Source organism: Camelus bactrianus, chromosome 20 (assembly GCF_048773025.1).
Source record: "Camelus bactrianus isolate YW-2024 breed Bactrian camel chromosome 20, ASM4877302v1, whole genome shotgun sequence".
Taxonomy (NCBI): Eukaryota; Metazoa; Chordata; class Mammalia; order Artiodactyla; family Camelidae; genus Camelus; species Camelus bactrianus.
This window is the reverse complement of record NC_133558.1, coordinates 20,090,951-20,109,779: the sequence shown is the minus strand read 5'-3', so window position 1 is coordinate 20,109,779 and position 18,829 is coordinate 20,090,951. Positions and strand designations below refer to the sequence as shown.

General features: G+C 53.2%; 3 protein-coding genes across 18 annotated transcripts; 2 read left to right on the top strand and 1 right to left on the bottom strand.

Moving 5' to 3' along the window:
• Positions 1-631: 631 nt before the first annotated feature.
• C20H6orf47 (chromosome 20 C6orf47 homolog) lies at positions 632-2,737 on the top strand. Its single transcript, XM_010961513.3, has one exon. It carries the CDS (start codon positions 1,497-1,499, stop codon positions 2,376-2,378), a length of 882 nt encoding a protein of 293 aa, XP_010959815.1. The 5' UTR covers positions 632-1,496; the 3' UTR covers positions 2,379-2,737.
• A 535-nt stretch (positions 2,738-3,272) lies between these two features.
• APOM (apolipoprotein M) lies at positions 3,273-7,355 on the bottom strand. Of its 2 annotated transcripts, none has more exons than XM_010961515.3 (6): positions 5,179-7,355; positions 4,651-4,765; positions 4,303-4,376; positions 4,110-4,208; positions 3,823-3,921; positions 3,273-3,418 (listed from the first exon to the last, which is right to left on the bottom strand). In XM_010961515.3, exons 2-6 carry the CDS (start codon positions 4,701-4,703, stop codon positions 3,393-3,395), a joined length of 351 nt encoding a protein of 116 aa, XP_010959817.1. In that variant the 5' UTR covers positions 4,704-4,765; positions 5,179-7,355; the 3' UTR covers positions 3,273-3,392. The 2 variants fall into 2 exon arrangements, with proteins under 2 accessions (XP_010959817.1, XP_010959816.1); XM_010961514.3 differs by having other exon boundaries at positions 4,651-4,805; positions 5,179-7,349.
• A 144-nt stretch (positions 7,356-7,499) lies between these two features.
• Positions 7,500-18,604, top strand: BAG6 (BAG cochaperone 6). 15 transcript variants are annotated; one of them, XM_010961517.3, is made up of 26 exons: positions 7,500-7,652; positions 8,391-8,511; positions 9,620-9,737; positions 9,853-10,049; positions 10,293-10,346; positions 10,500-10,574; positions 11,200-11,438; positions 11,941-12,070; positions 12,613-12,810; positions 13,020-13,272; positions 13,601-13,705; positions 13,817-13,924; positions 14,046-14,158; positions 14,263-14,350; positions 14,555-14,838; positions 15,240-15,537; positions 15,697-15,866; positions 16,047-16,100; positions 16,232-16,334; positions 16,432-16,556; positions 16,726-16,872; positions 16,970-17,029; positions 17,141-17,284; positions 17,362-17,469; positions 17,984-18,130; positions 18,419-18,604. In XM_010961517.3, the coding sequence occupies exons 2-26, from the start codon at positions 8,404-8,406 to the stop codon at positions 18,512-18,514; spliced, it is 3,522 nt and encodes a 1,173-aa protein (XP_010959819.1). In that variant the 5' UTR covers positions 7,500-7,652; positions 8,391-8,403; the 3' UTR covers positions 18,515-18,604. The 15 variants fall into 15 exon arrangements, with proteins under 15 accessions (XP_010959819.1, XP_045377554.1, XP_010959822.1 ...); XM_045521598.2 differs by having other exon boundaries at positions 7,517-7,652; positions 8,395-8,511; XM_010961520.3 differs by having other exon boundaries at positions 7,584-7,741.
• The last annotated feature ends 225 nt before the right edge of the window (positions 18,605-18,829 follow it).

The window sequence follows — 18,829 nt, the reverse complement described above, 5'->3', positions numbered from 1 at the left end:
TCAAAGATGATGAGAGTGGGTAGGGTCTTGGAGGAAGAGGCCAGTGTGATAGGAGGGCCTGATTATGAAGTCTGTAAGCTATTGCTGAACTGGGATCAGAATTCTGGCCTTCCAGATCTGCATTTTAAGCCAAGATTCTTCATTCTGCTACCTGAAAACTGAGGGCTGGAAGTACATCCTATTTGTCTATACTTGTCTTTCCCAAATTTCCCTCTCTCCCTCCTCCCTTATGCTGCTCATACCAGGTACCAGGCAAAAGAAGACCTCGCTGTTGTCAAATCTAGGAGGTAAATATGCATGGATGGGCGGAGGGCTACTCAAGTCCCAAGCCTTCTCTCATAGCTTTCTTTTCCAGAAAATCCTTTAATGAAATCTTGGACTTTAAGAGAAGGAATGGTGGGGGATACGGGGAAGAACTCAAAGGCAGGAGACTAATGGGAGTGGGCGAGTTTAGGGGACACTGGTGGTCCCGGGACCTCTGGGCGACGAAAATGGAAGGCTGGATTTACTGGCCCCCAGCGACCTCGGCTCCGCGCCGTGTTACGGCCTGGTGCGCTCTGACGGCGCGCACAAGCGGCGCGGGGGCGCGGGGGCGGTCGGTCGGCAGGGTCCTCCCCGTGAGCTTCGGGCTCCGCCCCCGTCTGTCCCTGTAGTCCCTGTGCTGCTGCTTCCGGGCTCTGCGGCTGGCTCCGGGCGGCTCCGCGAGGCCGCGGCCCCGACGCTGGGTCCGGGAGGGGCTGCAGCGCCCGGATGCCTGGCTCCCCACGCAGGCCCGCGCTTTGCCTCTCGACCGAGAGCTCCGAGGAACCCTCCAACCTGACCTTGCTGAAGCTGAGTCTCAGCTGTGTGCTCGGAGACCGGTGGGGCTACTTACAGGATTCACAGCCCTCTGAATCAAGGGACGAACGCTGCTGGCTGGAGTTTGCCGGATAGCTCTCCCCCTATCCACCTAATAGACTTCCTACTCCTGAGCTCCTTTAGGATAGCAGTTCAGAACTCCCTCAGTCGGGAGCACCTAGGACCCGGGGCCACCTTTCCTTCCTTCCTTCTTGGATGGAGCACCGCCTCCCCATTTTCTGGGGCACCTTGGGGCGTGGCCTTGGTGAGTGAAACTTGGGGTGCTGCCTGCTGGGAAAGAAACCCGGAAAAACAGGGAGGACACTGTGGGGGTGACCCAGGCTTTGTCAGATCCCGAGACTTTCGGAATCTTGTGTGGTGGTGGTGGTGATTGTGGTGGTGGTTAATAAATTTGGATGTGCCTAACTTTACCTCAAAACTGAAAAGGAAACAAGCCACCTGCCACGTTTGAGGCTGCATAACCATCCAGGGAAGTGGGGAGCCACTTCTGAATTCAGAGTAGGACACACCAGGCAGATACCTGTTCTGAGCCTGAACAGACTCTGGCTTCTGAGGAGAACTTCAGCCCTCAAACCTGAGAGTCTAAGCAGTGCCAGGAAGCAGCACCAGAATTTGGGGCTTCATTACACACCCCAGCCATGTTCCTGCGACGGCTTGGTGGCTGGCTACCTCGCCCCTGGGGCCGCCGGAAACCAACGAGGCCTGACCTGCCTGCCCCAGAACCCAGACAGATGGACAGCTCCTCCGAGAATTCAGGGAGTGACTGGGACAGTGCCCCAGAAACCATGGGAGACCTGGGGCCTCCCAAGACCAAGGACTCAGGTGCACAGACGAGCTCTGGGGCTGCTCCAGAACCAAGCAGGGAGTCCCAAGTTGAGCAACTGGAGAGCAAAAGAATGGATTCTTTCAAGTGGAACAAGACTGTCTCTAGCACTCAAGGGTCTGGGAGACTGGAGGCTGGACAGGCCATTCCCAAACTGGGATGGGATCCTGTGGACTCAGGTGGCACCAGGAAACCTGGAGTGTCCCCTGAAGAGGGACTGAGCCCCTCTGGGCCTGAAGCCCCACTGGAGAAGCCTGGTCGGCGTCAGAAGCTGCTGGGCTGGCTGCGGGGGGAACCAGGGGCTCCCTATCAGTACCTGGGGGGCCCAGAGGAATGTCTGCAGATCTCTACCAACCTGACCCTGCACCTGCTGGAGCTACTGGCCTCAGCCCTGCTGGGGCTATGCTCAAGGCCATTGCGGGCAGCCTTGGACGCGCTGGGCCTGCGTGGACCACTGGGCCTCTGGCTACATGGGCTACTGTCCTTCCTGGCTGCCCTGCATGGGCTCCATGCTGTTCTGAGCCTACTTACCGCTCACCCCCTGCACTTTGCCTGCCTCTTTGGTCTTCTACAGGCCCTGGTGCTGGCTGTCAGCCTCCGGGAGCCCAGTGGGGATGAGGAGGCCATTGACTTGGAGGGCGAGAAGCTGGGGAGGGAGGGTGAGGAGCAGAGGGGAGACCCAGGAAAGGGGCTGTGACCACAGGGTGGGGTGTGTCCCATGGCCCCATCCTCAGTGAGGTGGGAGCAAGGGTGAACACAGTGTGGCCTTTAGGAGAGTGGGGGGCATGATTTAGATTGTAAGCACAGGGACCTCAGGGATGGGGTAGAAACCCCAGAGTATGAGGGCACAGAGCCCCCCTTCACACACAGGAGAGAATAGAACTGTTTAGGTGTCTGTTTATGGACAGTGAGGGCATTGCCCTTGAATTCACCAGCTGTTGTTAATTTTTGCTTTTACATTTCTCCCACCTCCAGTTATTTTTTTTTCCACCTCCACTTTTTAAAAGAAAAAAAAAAAAGTGTGATGGTGGAGAATAAAGACTAAAAGTCCCTCTCTACCTTTCAAAACTCTCCAGGGGTGGAGGAGACCAGAGGTATGACAGATAGATCTCTGGATAGGGTAAGAGGGTGGTTGAGAGACTCAAGGTATCCCTTGGATCCTGGGATCTGCACCATCTAGGGAGGAGTGGCACTGCTAGGTGGGTGAATTAGGGGGTCTGGATGGGGTCCTATAGGTGATGGAGCCTGCAGGGAGGATCTGGGTGTTCCCAGTAGCCAGAGGGAATGGGGACTGTGCAGGCATTGTTAGCAGGAGGGCCAGCTCAGAGGGGCTGTCAGCTCAGACAGGCAGTATGGGGAGCACTGGAGTCTGCAGACCCCACTGGGGCGGGGGGGGGGGGTGGTTAGAGATTTGCTCACTCAGCAATAAATAACTCTGTCACACCAAATCCTCAATATACCACTACAAAGTAAGAGTTACTGCCAAGTGTCCTTCCTGACGCCGTCCAACTGGGGGTTTATGTGGTAGAAGGTCCAGGGAAATATTGAAATGGAGGGAGTGGGACTAATGTCTAGAGACAAACCCCCTAAATTAGATGAGGATTGAAAAACCTTTATTACCCTTGAAAGGGAGTTGGGATTTTCCAGCTTCTCCCCTACTACAATGTCAGCTTCTATTGTATCCATCTGGGGGTACAGATGAAGCCACAGGTCAGTTACTGGACAGCTCGCAGGCCTCTGGTGGGAGGAGGATGAAGAGAAAAAGATGGAAAGGAAGGAAACCCAAGGAGAGAGGTAAGGCTGGTGGTAGTGAGATGAGGAAGAATGCACTCCCTCATTCCCGCATTTCAGAGAAGAGGGTCTCTGAGGCCTTTTTGCCCTGCAGACCTCTGCACCGTGTCTGACCCTTCACCCCCTTTATCCACTGCAAAATCAGAAACCTCTCTTTTGAGTAGCCCAGAGCCCATGATTACTTTCTCTGGTGCCATCACAGCCTATGACACAAATAGAGGTGTCAACACAGCCAGTCTGATGATGCCAGCCTTTGCCCAGCCCCTATGCCCACTTGAGTCCCTTTCAACCAGGTCTCACAGAAGACTTGGTGAGTCCTAGTTGTCTTCTGTGAGACTTTACCCCCTCACCTTGATTCCTGGGAGTCAGTAAGAAGGCCTTAAAGTCCAGGCAGGAGGTCAGGGACTGGAATTCCTCCACACACTTCTCAGGGGGGTGTGGTGAGCGATCTGAATGGACAGAGCAGGCCCAGGTCTGTCAAATCCCCTGCTTCTAAGCACCACCTCTGGTGAGAACCTCATGGAAGCACCCAGCCCTTCTTGGGATGATGTCACAGGGCCCAGAGGAAGGGGCTCTCTTGCCCCTGCAACCTCACCATGCTTCCCTCCAACCCTTCCTGCCTGGCATCCCCACTCACTGTAGAGAAGGAAGCGCTGGTAACCCTGGCCTGTCTCTTTCAGCATGATTCCGCCTGGGCATGAGCTGGAGAAGAGTTTGGTCTTCATGTCAGGGCGGCCTGTCAGGGTGGGTGGGAGGAAGTGTGAGGACAGCGATGCAAAACCAAGCAAGCCCAGGAGGCTTGGGGAGAGCAAGGGCTGGAGAGAACCAACCTTCAGTTCTGAGATCTGTGCTCCCTTCAGACAGGTAGTAGATCCATTTCCGGGGCACACACAGCCCATTCTTCCTGCAGAGGTGGTGGTGGCAAGGAGAAAAGACTGAGTGACCCCTCAACCACTCAGGACCAGCCTCTATTTATTCCATCTTATTCCTCCTTGAAGCCTGGGTCCCCTTTGGGGGATGGTTAGGTCCATCTCTCTCCAGAGGGAAACTAATAGAGCTATTGAACTCAATGGGCCAAGGATAGTGGCTATACCAAAGAGCCCAGCTCTTTCTGGGTGGGTGCTCTCACCTGGGGCAGAGACTGCACCTACTAGTGCCTCTGCCTCCTCACCACTCACGTGCGGATGGTAGCTTGAAGCTGGAGCTGCATGGGGGCAGATCCCGCAGCCATGTTGAAGACAATGTTGTCCACAGGGTCAAAAGTCGCCAACTCCTCCTTGGTGGGAGCTGCCCCTGCGATAAAGAACCACCGGCCAAGGTGGGGCTCTGGGAACTGAAGAGACAACAGGGGAGCAGAAGAAGGTGGGTCCCACTACAGAATCCATCCAACCTGTTCGTTAATCAGGACTGCAATACTTACAAGTGAAGGTGTTGGCTGGCCTTTTTCCAACTGGGGGTTGGATCCACGAGATGGGAGTCATTAAATGACTTTTCCTCTTTGCCCCTCCTCAGTAAACCTGCCCCCAGCCCCATCCAATTGCACCATGTCTTCACAATGATGGCCACAGCACTAATATTTCTTTACTTGTTCTTGCCATTATCATCACAACACCTGCAACCTCTTCCCCACTTCCTTTCCCAGTGTGGCTTTCTGGTCATCCCTCAGACCCTCCCCACCCCAAGCTTCCCGAACTCTCAGTCCATACCTCTTTCCCATCCACTCCTTGAGGTGTCAATTGACTGTGCTCAGGGCACTGGTAGATGGAGTTAAGAAGAATGCCATAGAGGTAGAGTACAGCTGCCCAAATTTGGTGGAACATCTTCAGGAAGGAGGAGCTGGTGCTCTGCCTGGAGTGGCTGGTGTCTTAACTGTTCTCCCCCACTGGCTGCTCAGTCCACTCTGCTTCCAGCCCCCTTGCCTTGACCCTTGATCCTTCACCTGCTAATGAGTAACTTCAACCTTGTTTTCCAACCCAAGCCTGGATTACTTACAGTGTTTGGGTCTTCTCCTCTACTGAATGTAACCACTTCACAATACATCCTGGCATGTCCAGGATTTCTCAGGAGTTTTAAGGAGAGTTGAGCCCTCCAGGTAGAAGCCTGTGGTCTTTCAACCCTGGATATCTGCTGCGCTGTGCAGCACTGAAGAGAGGTGGATTGATTCTTTCATACATTCACTCAGCAAACTGTTTTTAGGTCCCAGCTGTTTGTTAGGAACTGGCTAAGCCCTGGGAACATAAAAATGAGTAAGACAGTTCCTGGCCTTGAAGAATCAGTCAGAGGAAAACTAGCTATGTAAACAAATCATTTTAGTACAACCTGGTAAGTGCTTTAGAACAGGTATGAACCAAGTGCTAGAGCATGATGAATGGGAGGCTTTCTCTCTGAAGCTGATAACTGGGGAGGCAATATGTATACCCCCTCCCCCGAAAAGTCTGCCGACACATGAATTCATTCTCTGGTTTATTACTACGAGTAAGAATCCATGTAACCTAGTGGTTAAAATGAATAGACATTGGGGTCAGGAGAGTGAATCTACTACTTATTAGATATTGTACAATTTTATTCATCTTTATGCCTGCTTTTTCATCTGTAAAATTAGCAAATCATTGGTCTCATTCGATTAAAAGAGAGAATGCACATAAAACCCTTAGCAACGGCCTGCACATGGTTAAGTCCAAAGTAAATATTCGCTATAATTAATACTAATGATTGTAAAGCACTTATTATAGTCTCTGGTGGGTATTAAGTTCTCAACAGGAGGTAAGGAAAGAATTATCAAGAGGTAGTCATTGGGTAGTGCCAAGTGGGTGGAGCAGTTAATGCAATGAAAATTGGGGCTTCCTTTATAACCCACAGACTGTCATAAAGATTTGTTCTCAGAGGTGAGGCTTGCTATGGGCTTATGATTTAGTTAAAAGAACAAAATTTGGGTGATGGGTATTTGAGGTTTCATTGTATTGTTATGGAGTCATGTTTGACATCTTTTTACAATAAAAAACTAAAATACAAGTTATGGGGGCACTACAGTATAAGTGTTTGACCCAAAGGAGTCTGGTAGGCCTGGATTTGTCGGTTCTGCCACTTACATTCGCCTAAAGATGGATGTAATAACCGTCTCAAATGTTGAAAGGTTTTTAAATGACAGTACCTGAACTCCTCAGCAAATTGGCTGACACAAACCAGGGGCTCACTAAATAGGTGCTTATTAGAACTCTTAATTGAAACAGTACTGGGCCTTGGGGATAAACTACAAATCCCAGAAAAGCTGGGCACGAAGGCAGGCACCCCGGCAGGACCGCGGGCCGAGGCCCTTGCCCGAAAAGTGGAGACAGAAGAGGACACAGGGACAGTAACCCCCGCGGCTCCCGGCGCGCAAAAGCCTTCAGGCGGCCCTTTCAATCCCCCAGGGTCAGAGCCTTGTGTTTCGGTTCAGTCAGACTCCATTTGCTCCCAACTCCCAAACTCGGAGGCGTCCTTTTTTTTTTTTTTTTTCAGACAAAAGTCTTGAAAGGTAGTAAATCCTTAGCTTCTCCAAAACATGGCGTGTCCCCTCGGCCGCACACCGCAGAGGAAGAACATGGCGCCCAAACTCGCAAGATGCCCACCGGGCGAAACCGAGCTCGAGCCCAACGACGCCACCACACGCAAGTCAGCTCGAGAACCACCTCCAACTGCCTAGGTAAAGAGTGACTTCCGGAGGCGCGGAAAGAGTGTCGCAGCGAGGGGGATAGTGAGAGGCGGACAGAATTCTAGGTGGCCAGGACAGTGCCACCTCAAATTCTCTGCAGGCCAAGACGTTCACATAGATTGGCGAGACATAGTCTCCAGTCTCCCAACTCCAAGATCCATACAGCCGTTCAGTGCACCTCTCCAGGCAGTCGAAGAGTCCCATATGGTAATTGATTTTTTCAGGCATTTATAGTGGCCACCACAACTCCCTACTGCTCAAGCGCGCGCACGGGAGAAAGGAACACCGCCGGCGGGGGTGGGGCGGTGCCTAACTCTGTACGCTTACGTAGTACGACGCACGCAGGCGCAATACGGTCCCCCGGGCGACGGCGGCGGCGGCGGCTCTTCGGGGTGCTCGGCTCCCTCCCATCTAGGCCGGCCCCGGCCCGTCTCGGCCGCAGAAGCTTACTATTTGGGGCCGCGGACTTTCTCGTCGTGCCCCACAAAAGTAAAGCTTGGGGAACTGGGGGGAGCCGGAAGTACCGCCTCGCGATCCCCAAATACTATTGGGGAAACGGAAGTGGCCGTCGGTGGCAGGTTGGGGGAGACCGGAAGTGACGGTCCCGTGGGGAAGTCGGGGGCGGAGCCGCTGGCTGGCGCTGTGTGTGTTTGGTGTGTTGAGTCTGGTGTATTAGTTGGGCCGCTTTGCTAGAGCACCGAGGGAAGGCGGAAGAGAAGGGCAGTCAGCTGGCCGGTCTGGCCCTCAGTGAGTGTCCGTCATCTCGGGTTTATCGTGACTTAGGCGGGTTCGATGGGCGTGGCGTGGCGCGCGTGCGCGCGAAACCACTTTCTCCGCCAGGTCTGGCGCGACCCTCGCTCTTGCGTTGTCCCAGGGTTTGCCGACTTCTTGGGCCCTTGTCCTGTCGCGACTGGTGATGACAATGGTTTTGTGTTTCCTTCCTTCGCTGCTTTCTAGCCCGACTGGCCCTCCCTTATTGTGATTGGCTTCGTGGAGCCCCTCCCACCTCCCGTCCTCCAGCTCCGTGTGCCGTCGATCTCTTGCCCTTTGTGTCTCTCTCCCTGTGCCCCGGAATCAGAAGAGGGATGGGGGCGGGTGTGAGTGTGTGTGCTTGTGTGGGAGAAACTCCTTAGGCATTGGGGCGGAGTCTTGGGCCGGGGAGGCTTCCGGGTACATAAAAATCTGCCTTGGGCGACAGCGGGCCGCCTCCTTTCCATTCTTCCTTAGACAGCTGTCGGCCATGGAGTCTAATGATAGTACCAGTACCACTGTGAAGGAGCCTGACAGCCTGGAGGTGCTGGTGAAGACCCTGGACTCACAGACCCGGACCTTTATTGTGGGGGCCCAGGTGAGAACCCAGTACTTCTGGAAGACATCCATTAACTCTTTCTCTTGTAGGTTCCTTAGCTTGAGAGAAGAGTCTGATTTTCTGGTCTTCAAATTTCCTTTCATTGAATCCTTTGTTCATGTTGTAGGCAGAGCATTTCCTGATGTTACCTCTATGGTTTCTGTTGGGTGAGGCAGATTTTCTTCTGCCTTCCTCCACCTCAATAAAAATGCAAAGGGAAAGAAGGAGGGAGGAATCTGTATGCCAACATCGTGAACGAATCCCAGCCAAAGGGACGGACATGGCTCCTGCCTTTTGGAAGGGAAACAGAACACATAGACCTAAAGTGCAAGTGTGTCTTACAAACAAAAACTGTTGTTTTTAAAGTAGAGAAAATGGAGCTCATAATGCAGGAAGAGCCCTAATAGACTCTTGAGTGGAATTACTAATATTTACGATGTATTTTAGGTTTTTTGAGCTTAATGGCAGGAATACAGCTATCTATGTCATTATTGGAGACAAAATCATGAGGGAGTTGTTCTGTTGTTTTAAAACGTGTTACCTGTTTTTAAGGAAACCATATAGGCTTTTGTAATTAGATGTATGTAAACAGCTTGGTGCTTCCCAAGAGTCAGTTGTATGGTTAGGACAAAAGTTTTTCTGTTTTGATCCCTTTTCTTTCATCTTGGCTCAGTCTTCCCACCTTAACCTGATTCTCCACTCCATTTTCTTTGTCAGCGTTTGTATCTTTAAGATTACAGAGTTGTATCATTTTGTGTTTGAGAAGGGGTCACTGGTATCTTTAGACACATTCCTTTGGTATCTTTAGACACATTCCTTTGGGAGCCAGGCAGAGGAGGAGAAAAGGGAATGTCAGTCGTCTTTTCTGTTTTTCAGCCCTGTAATTTTCACTAGGCATATAACCTGCAGTTCCCTATGTGTATCGTAAGTATTTTGACAGGTGTTGCCTTAGTTCAGGGCTTTGCACAATGATTACCTCACAATTAAGACAAATAGGTAGTGATTTTATGATGGGATGGCTTTTTAGCCCTCACAAGTCAGTTGTCCCTCTTCTATCTTTCCTGTTTTCTTCCATTCCCTGCTTCCTATTCATGTCTCTTCCTTACAGATGAATGTAAAGGAGTTTAAGGAGCACATTGCTGCCTCTGTCAGCATCCCTTCTGAGAAACAACGACTCATCTATCAGGGACGAGTTCTGCAGGATGATAAGAAGCTCCAAGAATACAGTAAGGGAGTGGGGGAGGCCATTCAGAGGCTGAGGCAGTTGTCCAGAGTCCTGAGCTGAGGCTTTGGGTTTACCTAATGTTACAATGTTTTGGTGTGTATCTTTTCTTCCTGCAGATGTTGGGGGAAAGGTTATCCACCTGGTAGAACGGGCTCCTCCTCAGCTTCAGCTCCCTTTTGGGGCATCTTCTGGAACAGGGTCTGCCTCAGCTACCCATGGTGGGGGACCCCCGCCTGGTACTCGGGGGCCTGGGGCCTCTGTTCATGACCGGAATGCCAACAGCTATGTCATGGTTGGAACCTTCAATCTTCCTGTAAGCTTGTGTTCCTCATGGGAGGGTTTTTGTGGGAGAGTGTAGTTTTGGTAGTGGTAGCAGCCAAGACCTCATAAGACCGGTTTCTCAGTTTTTAGATTGGGTTTGGAGGGCCCTGTGGTCTGATAATATAGTCTTTGTCTTTGAGAAGATAGTGGGTGGGGCTCCAGAGAACCAGTTGGAAGTGTGGGGGACCTTAGTATTTGGCTTCTCCCAGAGCAACTTCCCTTACCCTTTCCCCAGAGTGACGGCTCTGCTGTGGATGTTCACATCAACATGGAACAGGCCCCGATTCAGGTATCCCGGGGCCTGGGAGGGTCAGGGAAGGGGATCTGGGAGAAGGAGGCCATGAGGTGGGGGCGGATCTGGCTGAGGAAATGGCTGGGACCTGGTTGTGGAGCTCATGGCTTTATTCCAAGCCTGCCCTGATTTTTCCTTCTCTTATTGTAGAGTGAGCCCCGAGTCCGGCTGGTGATGGCCCAGCACATGATCAGGGACATACAGACCTTACTATCCCGGATGGAGGTGAGTGGGCAAGGCCGGCTAGGGTCTGTCTGTCTCTCTTCCCATCCTCCCTACCCCTTTTCTCTCAGCCCAAGGGTGAGGACATGACTGGCCACATCCACTGGATTCTTTCTTTCTAATCTGGTCTTTTCTCTGCAATCTTTATTCTTTCGGGCAGAAAAAGTAGCTTTGTGAGACTGTCTTGTCCCTGCTGATCCCCAGATACCTGGTATCTGAGAAGTTTGTTGCAGACTTGTCAGATAACTCACAATATGTCTTTTCAATTAAATAAGGATTCTGTGCTTTTTAAAAATGTCTTAGCGTGTTTGATACGGGGGTGGGCTAACTCCGTTAGTTTGTACTGCAGCTGCAACCAGTGGCCTTTTCTTTCTCTTCTCTTGGTGGGTAGGGAACTACAATGCTTACTTTTCTTTAGTAATTTGTTTGCAGGTATTACAGATATTTGTCACACATCTGATTTGTTTAAGCTTTACACTGGTTGCTAGGGGGTCAGAGATACAGATGAGGACCCCTGCCTCCAGGGAGCCTGGTCAGCACAGCTTCTCTACTCAGTCCGCTTCGACCTGGGTAAGCCTCTGCCGCAGTCTCATCCTGCCTTTGGTGTCCTGACTCTCTCCACCTGCAGTGCCGAGGAGGGTCCCAAGCACAGCACAGTCAGCCACCCCCTCAGATACCAGCTGTGGCCCCGGAGCCAGTAGCCTTGAGCTCTCAAACATCAGAACCAGTCGAAAGTGAAGTGCCTCCTCGGGAGCCCATGGAGGCAGAGGAAGTGGAGGAGCGTGCCCCCGCCCAGAGCCCGGAGCTCACCCCTTCCGGCCCAGCCCCAGCGGGCGCAACACCTGCCCCAGAGACAAATGCACCCAAGTGAGAGATGGAGGGAACCTTTTGGGGTGGGAGTGGGTTGGGGATTCTAAGTAACGTATGGGGACCAGGAGGGGTCTGATGGGAGAGGAAGAATTGCTTGGAAGTCTTCCTTGGAGGGTTGGTGTTGAGGGGCAGGGGGTAGTAGGTAAATGAAGTTAGGACTGGCTGCTGAGCCAGAAGCCCTGCCCTCTCTGGGGCAAGGAAATCCAAATGGTGCTTCCTGAGCCTGATGGAGATTCTTTCCTCTGAGTTCATCCAGGCCCCATCTCTTTTTCAGTTAGATTTTCGCCATTGTAGGTACAGGATAAGTGTGGTGGGGAGGGTGGAAGCGGTTTATTTTCCTCTCCCCATCTTCCCCTGGGTGGGGTTAAAGAACAGAAGCTCTGCTAGTTTGGGAAGGATTGGGTCAGGGGTTTGGGAAGCCAGGAAGAGACAGGGTGGGCATGTGAGGTTGGGAATCTAAGGAAAACCTTGGCTTACTGCCTCTTGGGGTTGCACACAGCCATCCTTCCCCCGCGGAGTATGTCGAGGTGCTTCAGGAGCTGCAGCGGCTTGAGAGCCGCCTCCAGCCCTTCCTGCAGCGCTACTATGAGGTTCTGGGTGCTGCTGCCACAACGGACTACAACAACAATGTGAGCCCCGCCCGCCCCCCACCTCCACTACTCCAGGTGGAACAGGGTGAAATGCAGATCACCCCTTCCCCCTACAAAACACATTGTCTGCAACAAAATTGTTTCTCTCTGGACTTGTAACAAAATGGTTTCTCTCTGGACTTGCAAGTAAGGGATCTTCCCTTCCTGACAGAGAAGGTGAGGATCTTAATGATAACCACTGTTCTTGCAACCTTTTGGTCCCTCAACTTATTTAGGAAGTTTAGGAAATAAGGGATACATTTGAAACTAACATTGCAAATTGATTACACTTCAATAAAAACATAAAAAAAAACTAACAGATTAGCAGATGATACCTTATTGATTTATTGTAGGGTTTATTTTGATAGGAAACTATGTGTGTAGAATAGAACTTATTGGCAAAGATTTGATCTACCCAGAGGCTCCCAAGGATATGCTTGAAGATGTAGAGGACATGATATTCTCAAGGTGGTGGTTTTGTTAGCAAGGTGAATGCCAGCCTAATGTTTTCTGCTTTTCTGTGTTTGGCCTTGGGACTACAGCAAGAGGGCCGTGAAGAGGACCAGCGCCTGATCAACTTGGTTGGCGAGAGCTTGCGGCTGCTGGGCAACACCTTTGTGGCGTTGTCAGACCTGCGCTGCAATCTGGCCTGTGCGCCCCCCCGCCACCTGCATGTGGTCCGGCCCATGTCTCACTACACCACCCCCATGGTGCTCCAGCAGGCAGCCATCCCCATCCAGGTGGGTCAGAGGAATCCCGGCTGAGAGACAATGGAGGGCTGTTGATAGGATGACCCAGAGAAGCTGTCGGCGCAAGGCAGGTTAGAAAGGGTCAGACTTTGGAAACATATTGTTAGGCAGGATGGAGAATTTAGAAGTATCTCATGGGTTGCTCTGGGTTAAGCTCTGGGGTTTTTCTCACTGCTGCCCTGTTCATCTGTGTCCTCCAGATCAATGTGGGGACCACTGTGACCATGACGGGGAATGGGACTCGGCCCCCCCCAACTCCCAATGCAGAGACACCTCCCCCTGGTCCTGGGCAGGCCTCTTCCCTGGCTCCCTCTTCGACCACTGTGGAGTCTTCGACCGAGGGGGCTTCCCCACCAGGGCCAGCTCCCCCTCCAACTGCCAGCCACCCGAGGGTCATCCGGATTTCCCACCAGAGCGTGGAACCCGTGGTCATGATGCACATGAACATTCAAGGTGAGTTAGGAGCAGTTGCCAGCAGAGAGAAGAGCAGCGCGATGAGGGAGGTCGGGCTGGAACTGAGGTATGAGAGAGCCAGGGCAAGGGAGCAAGAGGCCAGGGCTGTCAGCAGTAACTGAGACCAGAGCAGAAGCTCTTTGAGTTGGCGTGTACGGCGAGGGGCAGGAAGAACTGCTTGTCCTTGGAGAGTTGTTTGCACGATGAAGGAAGTGTCTCCTCCGTGTCTAGATGGAGTGAAAGGTGGGCTTTCTGGTTGAGGGAGTGAAGGCCTGCAGCTTGCTGATCTCAGGAGGATACAGTTAGGCCTTGGCCCTGCCTGTCTCAGGGCCACTCTCTCTGTCTTCTTGCCCAGATTCTGGCACACAGCCTGGTGGAGTTCCGAGTGCTCCCACTGGCCCCCTAGGACCCCCTGGTCATGGCCAGACCCTGGGTAAGAGTGAGGGCATCAGAGCAGGTTGAGCTCTGGGTAGAGACGGGGTAGAGCCAAGTGGGTGGGTTGAAGGGGGTCCAGGTTCAAGGTTACATCAGACCCACCCCCCAGGCTCCACCCTCATCCAGCTGCCCTCCCTGCCCCCTGAGTTCATGCACGCCGTCGCCCACCAGATCACTCATCAGGCCATGGTGGCAGCTGTTGCCTCCGCGGCCACAGGTAATGACCAGAAAGGGGAAGCCTGGGCGGTGGGGCCCGGTCCATGGTGTTGGTATCGTCGGCTGGCGGGCAAGGGCCCGGCCCTCAGCCCTCTTCGGTCTCTCCCCTCTGCCCCCTACAGGACAGCAGGTGCCAGGCTTCCCAACAGCTCCGACCCGGGTGGTGATTGCCCGGCCCACCCCTCCCCAGGCTCGGCCTTCCCATCCTGGGGGGCCCCCTGTCTCGGGGGCTCTGGTAAGTGAGGTGGCGGAGTCCCAGTGGGAAAGAAGGTGAGGAGGAAATTCTGTGGTGGGGCATGGAGAAGCCAAGACTGAAAGCCTCCCCTTCTTTCCCCTCAGCCGGGCGCTGGTCTGGGGACCAATGCGTCTTTAGCCCAGATGGTGAGCGGCCTTGTGGGGCAGCTTCTTATGCAGCCTGTCCTTGTGGGTGAGTCTTCGTTCTTCCCTAGCTTGAACTGAAGAGGTCTCCATGGCTCTGAAGGCCGGTGTTCCCCTCCCGGTCTCTTCACTGGCCGCTTCCCAGTTCTCCATATTTCTCTGTTCTTGCCTTCCTGCTGGGAAGGCCAGAATGGAGATCCTGTGGTGTCTTGTTTTTCTTCAGATTTCAACGTTTTTCTTTTGGTCTCTACAGCTCAGGGGACCCCAGGAATGGCTCCACCTCCAGCCCCTGCCACTGCTTCGGCCAGTGCTGGCACTACCAACACGGCTACCACAGCTGGCCCTGCCCCGGGGGGCCCTGCCCAGCCTCCCCCCCCTCAGCCCTCTGCCTCTGATCTTCAATTCTCTCAGCTCCTGGGGAACCTGCTGGGGCCTGCAGGGCCAGGGGCTGCAGGGCCTGGCATGGCTTCTCCCACCATCACTGTGGCGATGCCTGGTGTCCCTGCCTTTCTCCAGGGCATGACTGACTTCCTGCAGGTGAGAGACTGCATTGCTCTCTACTTCCCCCTTCCTGTTCCCAAGCCTGGGGCACTGGTGCCTTATTGCCATTATATTGCCACTTGGAAGGGACCCTGGGAGTGTATTGACTTAGAATCCTCCATTTTGGAGATGAGGAAAATGAGGTTGAGAGAGAGAGGCATAGTAATTTGTGTCATTGCTTTCTGACCTGACTCATTCAGAAGGAGAGAGGTAGTCTCTGGACCTCACTTTGCTGTGGAGTAAACTACTCCTGGACCTTCTGCTTTAAGGAGCAGAGACCAAAGTAGAGCTCCCTGTCTTCAAGACCCCTGTTGAGTTGTGCTTTCCTGATGCCATTTTCTGTCCTTGTCCCCATTCTCACTTCATTTTCTGTTCTTTATTTCTTCTTTGTTGGCCAGGCAACACAAACGGCCGCTCCACCCCCTCCACCCCCTCCACCCCCGCCTCCACCTCCAGCCCCAGAGCAGCAGACGGCGCCCCCACCAGGGTCCCCTTCTGGTGGCACAGGGAGTCCTGGAGGTCTGGGTCCTGAGAGCCTGCCGCTGGAGTTTTTCACCTCAGTGGTGCAGGGTGTACTGAGCTCCCTGCTGGGCTCCCTGGGAGCTCGGGCTGGCAGCAGTGAAAGTATCGCTGCTTTCATACAACGCCTCAGTGGATCCAGCAACATCTTTGAGCCTGGGGCTGATGGGGCCCTTGGTGAGCAAATGAGGGTGCCTTGGCCTTCTCTAGGGAGGGGCAGCCAGGGGAAGGTAGATGGCCTTTGTTTAGGGATATTGCCAAGGTGGGATGAGGCTGATGGGCTGGTGGGTAGGCCAAGTGCTCAAGATAGCTGCTGACTTCTGCACCTCTCCCTAGGATTCTTTGGGGCCCTGCTCTCTCTTCTGTGCCAGAACTTTTCCATGGTGGATGTGGTGATGCTTCTCCACGGGCATTTCCAGCCACTGCAGCGGCTCCAGCCCCAGCTGCGATCCTTCTTCCACCAGCACTACTTGGGTGGCCAGGAGCCCACACCTGGTAACATCCGGGTAAATGAAGACCTTGGGCCCAGAGCTCTCCTCCTTCTCACCTTCTCTTTCTTCTTCCTGACTTTTTTTATCTGTTGTCTGAAGCTGCGACTGCTCCAGCCCAAGCCCTAGACTTGTGGTGGGGTGGGGAGTGCCTTGAGGGGTGGGGCTTTGTTGTAAAGCTGTGCTGTTCTCCCCTAGACGGCCACCCACACGTTGATCACGGGGCTAGAAGAGTACGTGCGGGAAAGTTTCGTGAGTAGCCCTCTCCCATCCCCTCCATTCCTGGCTCCAGGTGGGATGGCCGCTATTCCAGCTGCTTCACCCACAACTCCCAGTCTCTTGGGCTTTCTGATTTTGGGGTCTTTGTGTGTCTTGTGTCTCAGTCATTGGTGCAAGTTCAGCCAGGTGTGGACATCATCCGGACAAACCTGGAATTTCTCCAAGAGCAGTTTAACAGCATTGCTGCTCACGTGATGCACTGCACAGGTCAGGGGCTGGCTGGGCCAGGATGAGTTGGGGGGTGTGTTGTATGTGCAGAGCAGCTACCGGGTGCCAGTGTTCCTTCCTTATGTCTTGCCCACAGACAGTGGATTTGGGGCCCGTTTGCTGGAATTGTGTAACCAGGGCTTGTTTGAATGCCTGGCCCTGAACCTGCACTGCTTGGGCGGACAGCAGATGGAGCTTGCTGCTGTCATCAATGGCCGAATTGTAAGCATCACTGAGCCCCAGATCCCCAGCCTTTCATTTTCTTGGGTTTCCATTCTCTGGTATCCTGCAATTCTCAGTTTTTTCCCTCCAAACTGTCCTCCTTTACTCTTTGATATCTTTCAAAAGCTGGTTGAGCATTTTGTGTTCTAGTCTGCTTTCTGCCCCTCAGCGTCGCATGTCTCGTGGAGTAAATCCATCCTTGGTGAGCTGGCTGACCACTATGATGGGACTGAGACTTCAGGTGGTCCTGGAGCACATGCCTGTGGGCCCTGATGCCATCCTCAGATACGTCCGTAGGGTTGGTGACCCGCCCCAGGTAAGGAACCTGATGGACTGTGGGGTCAGGGGACCTGAGGGACCTGGAGAGATCTGAGAGGGCGCTTTGTGGTGTTCTCCTCTGTCTAATTTCACAGCCACTTCCTGAGGAGCCAATGGAAGTTCAGGGATCAGAGAGAACTTCCCCTGAGCCTCAGGTACCAGGGAGAGGTTGAGGAGCCAGATAATATGGAGTGTGGAGGGCTGGGGCGGAAGGGCTGGAGGCTGAGAATTCTGAAGCCTGGATCTTCCCGCTGTCCGACTCCCAGCGGGAGAATGCGTCCCCAGCCCCTGGAACAACAGCAGAAGAGGCCATGTCCCGAGGTCCACCTCCTGCTCCTGAGGGGGGCTCCCGAGACGAACAGGATGGAGCTTCGGCTGAGACAGAACCTTGGGCAGCAGCAGTCCCCCCAGTGAGTGTCAGGAGGTGACCTAGTGGGCTAAGGCAGCTGAAACTTGTGGGAATTTCTCATCATCATTCCCCCCCCAGGAATGGGTCCCTATTATCCAGCAGGACATTCAGAGCCAGCGGAAGGTGAAGCCACAGCCCCCCCTGAGTGACGCCTACCTCAGTGGTATGCCTGCCAAGAGACGCAAGGTTGGTTTGCCTCTCCCCTGACGTCCCCATTACCCAAATACCCTTCTCAGAATCAAACTAACTAGAGCTGGAAGGAATTCTTTCTAGTTTAGTCTCCTCATTTAAGTGACACCAGAACCTTTCTGGGACTCAGACTTGCTCACGGTTGTCACCTCACACCTTTGCATTAGTCTGTTAGCAGTGCTGTCATCCCTCAGTTGCCTAATCCTGTGACTAGGGCCCAGCTTCCATAAGGTGGGCTTCCGCTGGTGACTAGCTGGCTGTGAATGCTGGATGGCCTGACCCATCCTGCCTCTCTTATTTTGAAGACCAAGTGAGCAAATTCAAATGCTGGTTTTGGCCAGAGCCAAACAAAATTAGGAAGGCATTTCTGCTGTCAAAACTACACTTGGATTATTTCCCTTCTTTCCACTAGAATGGAGACTCAGTGGTTGACTCATGGAAAGGGTGAGCTGGGTGGTGGCATTGGAGCTGACGTTGATCCTCTTTTCCCTCCCGACCCCCTGCCCCCCAGATGATGCAGGGTGAGGGCCCCCAGCTGCTTCTCTCAGAGGCTGTGAGCCGGGCAGCTAAGGCAGCCGGAGCTCGGCCCCTGACGAGCCCTGAGAGCCTGAGCCGGGACCTGGAGGCACCAGAGGTTCAGGAGAGCTACAGGCAGCAGGTGCCCCTACCGTTAAGTAGCATAGGGATGGTCAAGTGGGAGGGGTTCGGCTAGGGCCCGTCTTCCCTGGATTCCTTCAGAGGTGAACTGGTCAGTCTGGGGCTACCGTTTGATGGTTTTAAGATGCTTTCCCTAGTAGCATCTGGGAAGGCTCAGTGATGCCATGTTGGGCTACTGGACAGTATATGGCTGTTGGGGAAGTGTTGGCCTCAGGGATGGCTTCGTGTGGTTGCTGGGATTGTAGGGGTTTGGCCAGTACCTCTCCAACCTGCTTTGCTCTCTATCCAGCTCCGGGCTGATATACAAAAGCGACTGCAGGAAGACCCTAACTACAGCCCCCAGCGCTTCCCTAATGCCCACAGGGCCTTTGCTGATGATCCCTAGCTCTTTGCTCCACGGCCCTCCATCATCTGGGGACCATTTCCCGACTCTTCCTTCACAGTATTTAAGAAATAAAAGTCAGATTTTCCTGGCTCTTTTGTCTCTGAATTGTCTTCATTAGGTAGTCTAATTCCCTTATGTCTTCTATGAACTTGTTTTTTTAAATTAATTCCTAGGAACCCAGCTATATTGGGCAGCATTTAACATTTCACCATGAGCATATATATGCAGTATTGTTTGACTGTGCAGCACGAGAAAACGTACAAGCCTGTTTCAATGTTGGCCACTTCCAAGGAACGCTTTTGTGCAAAAGCCTTT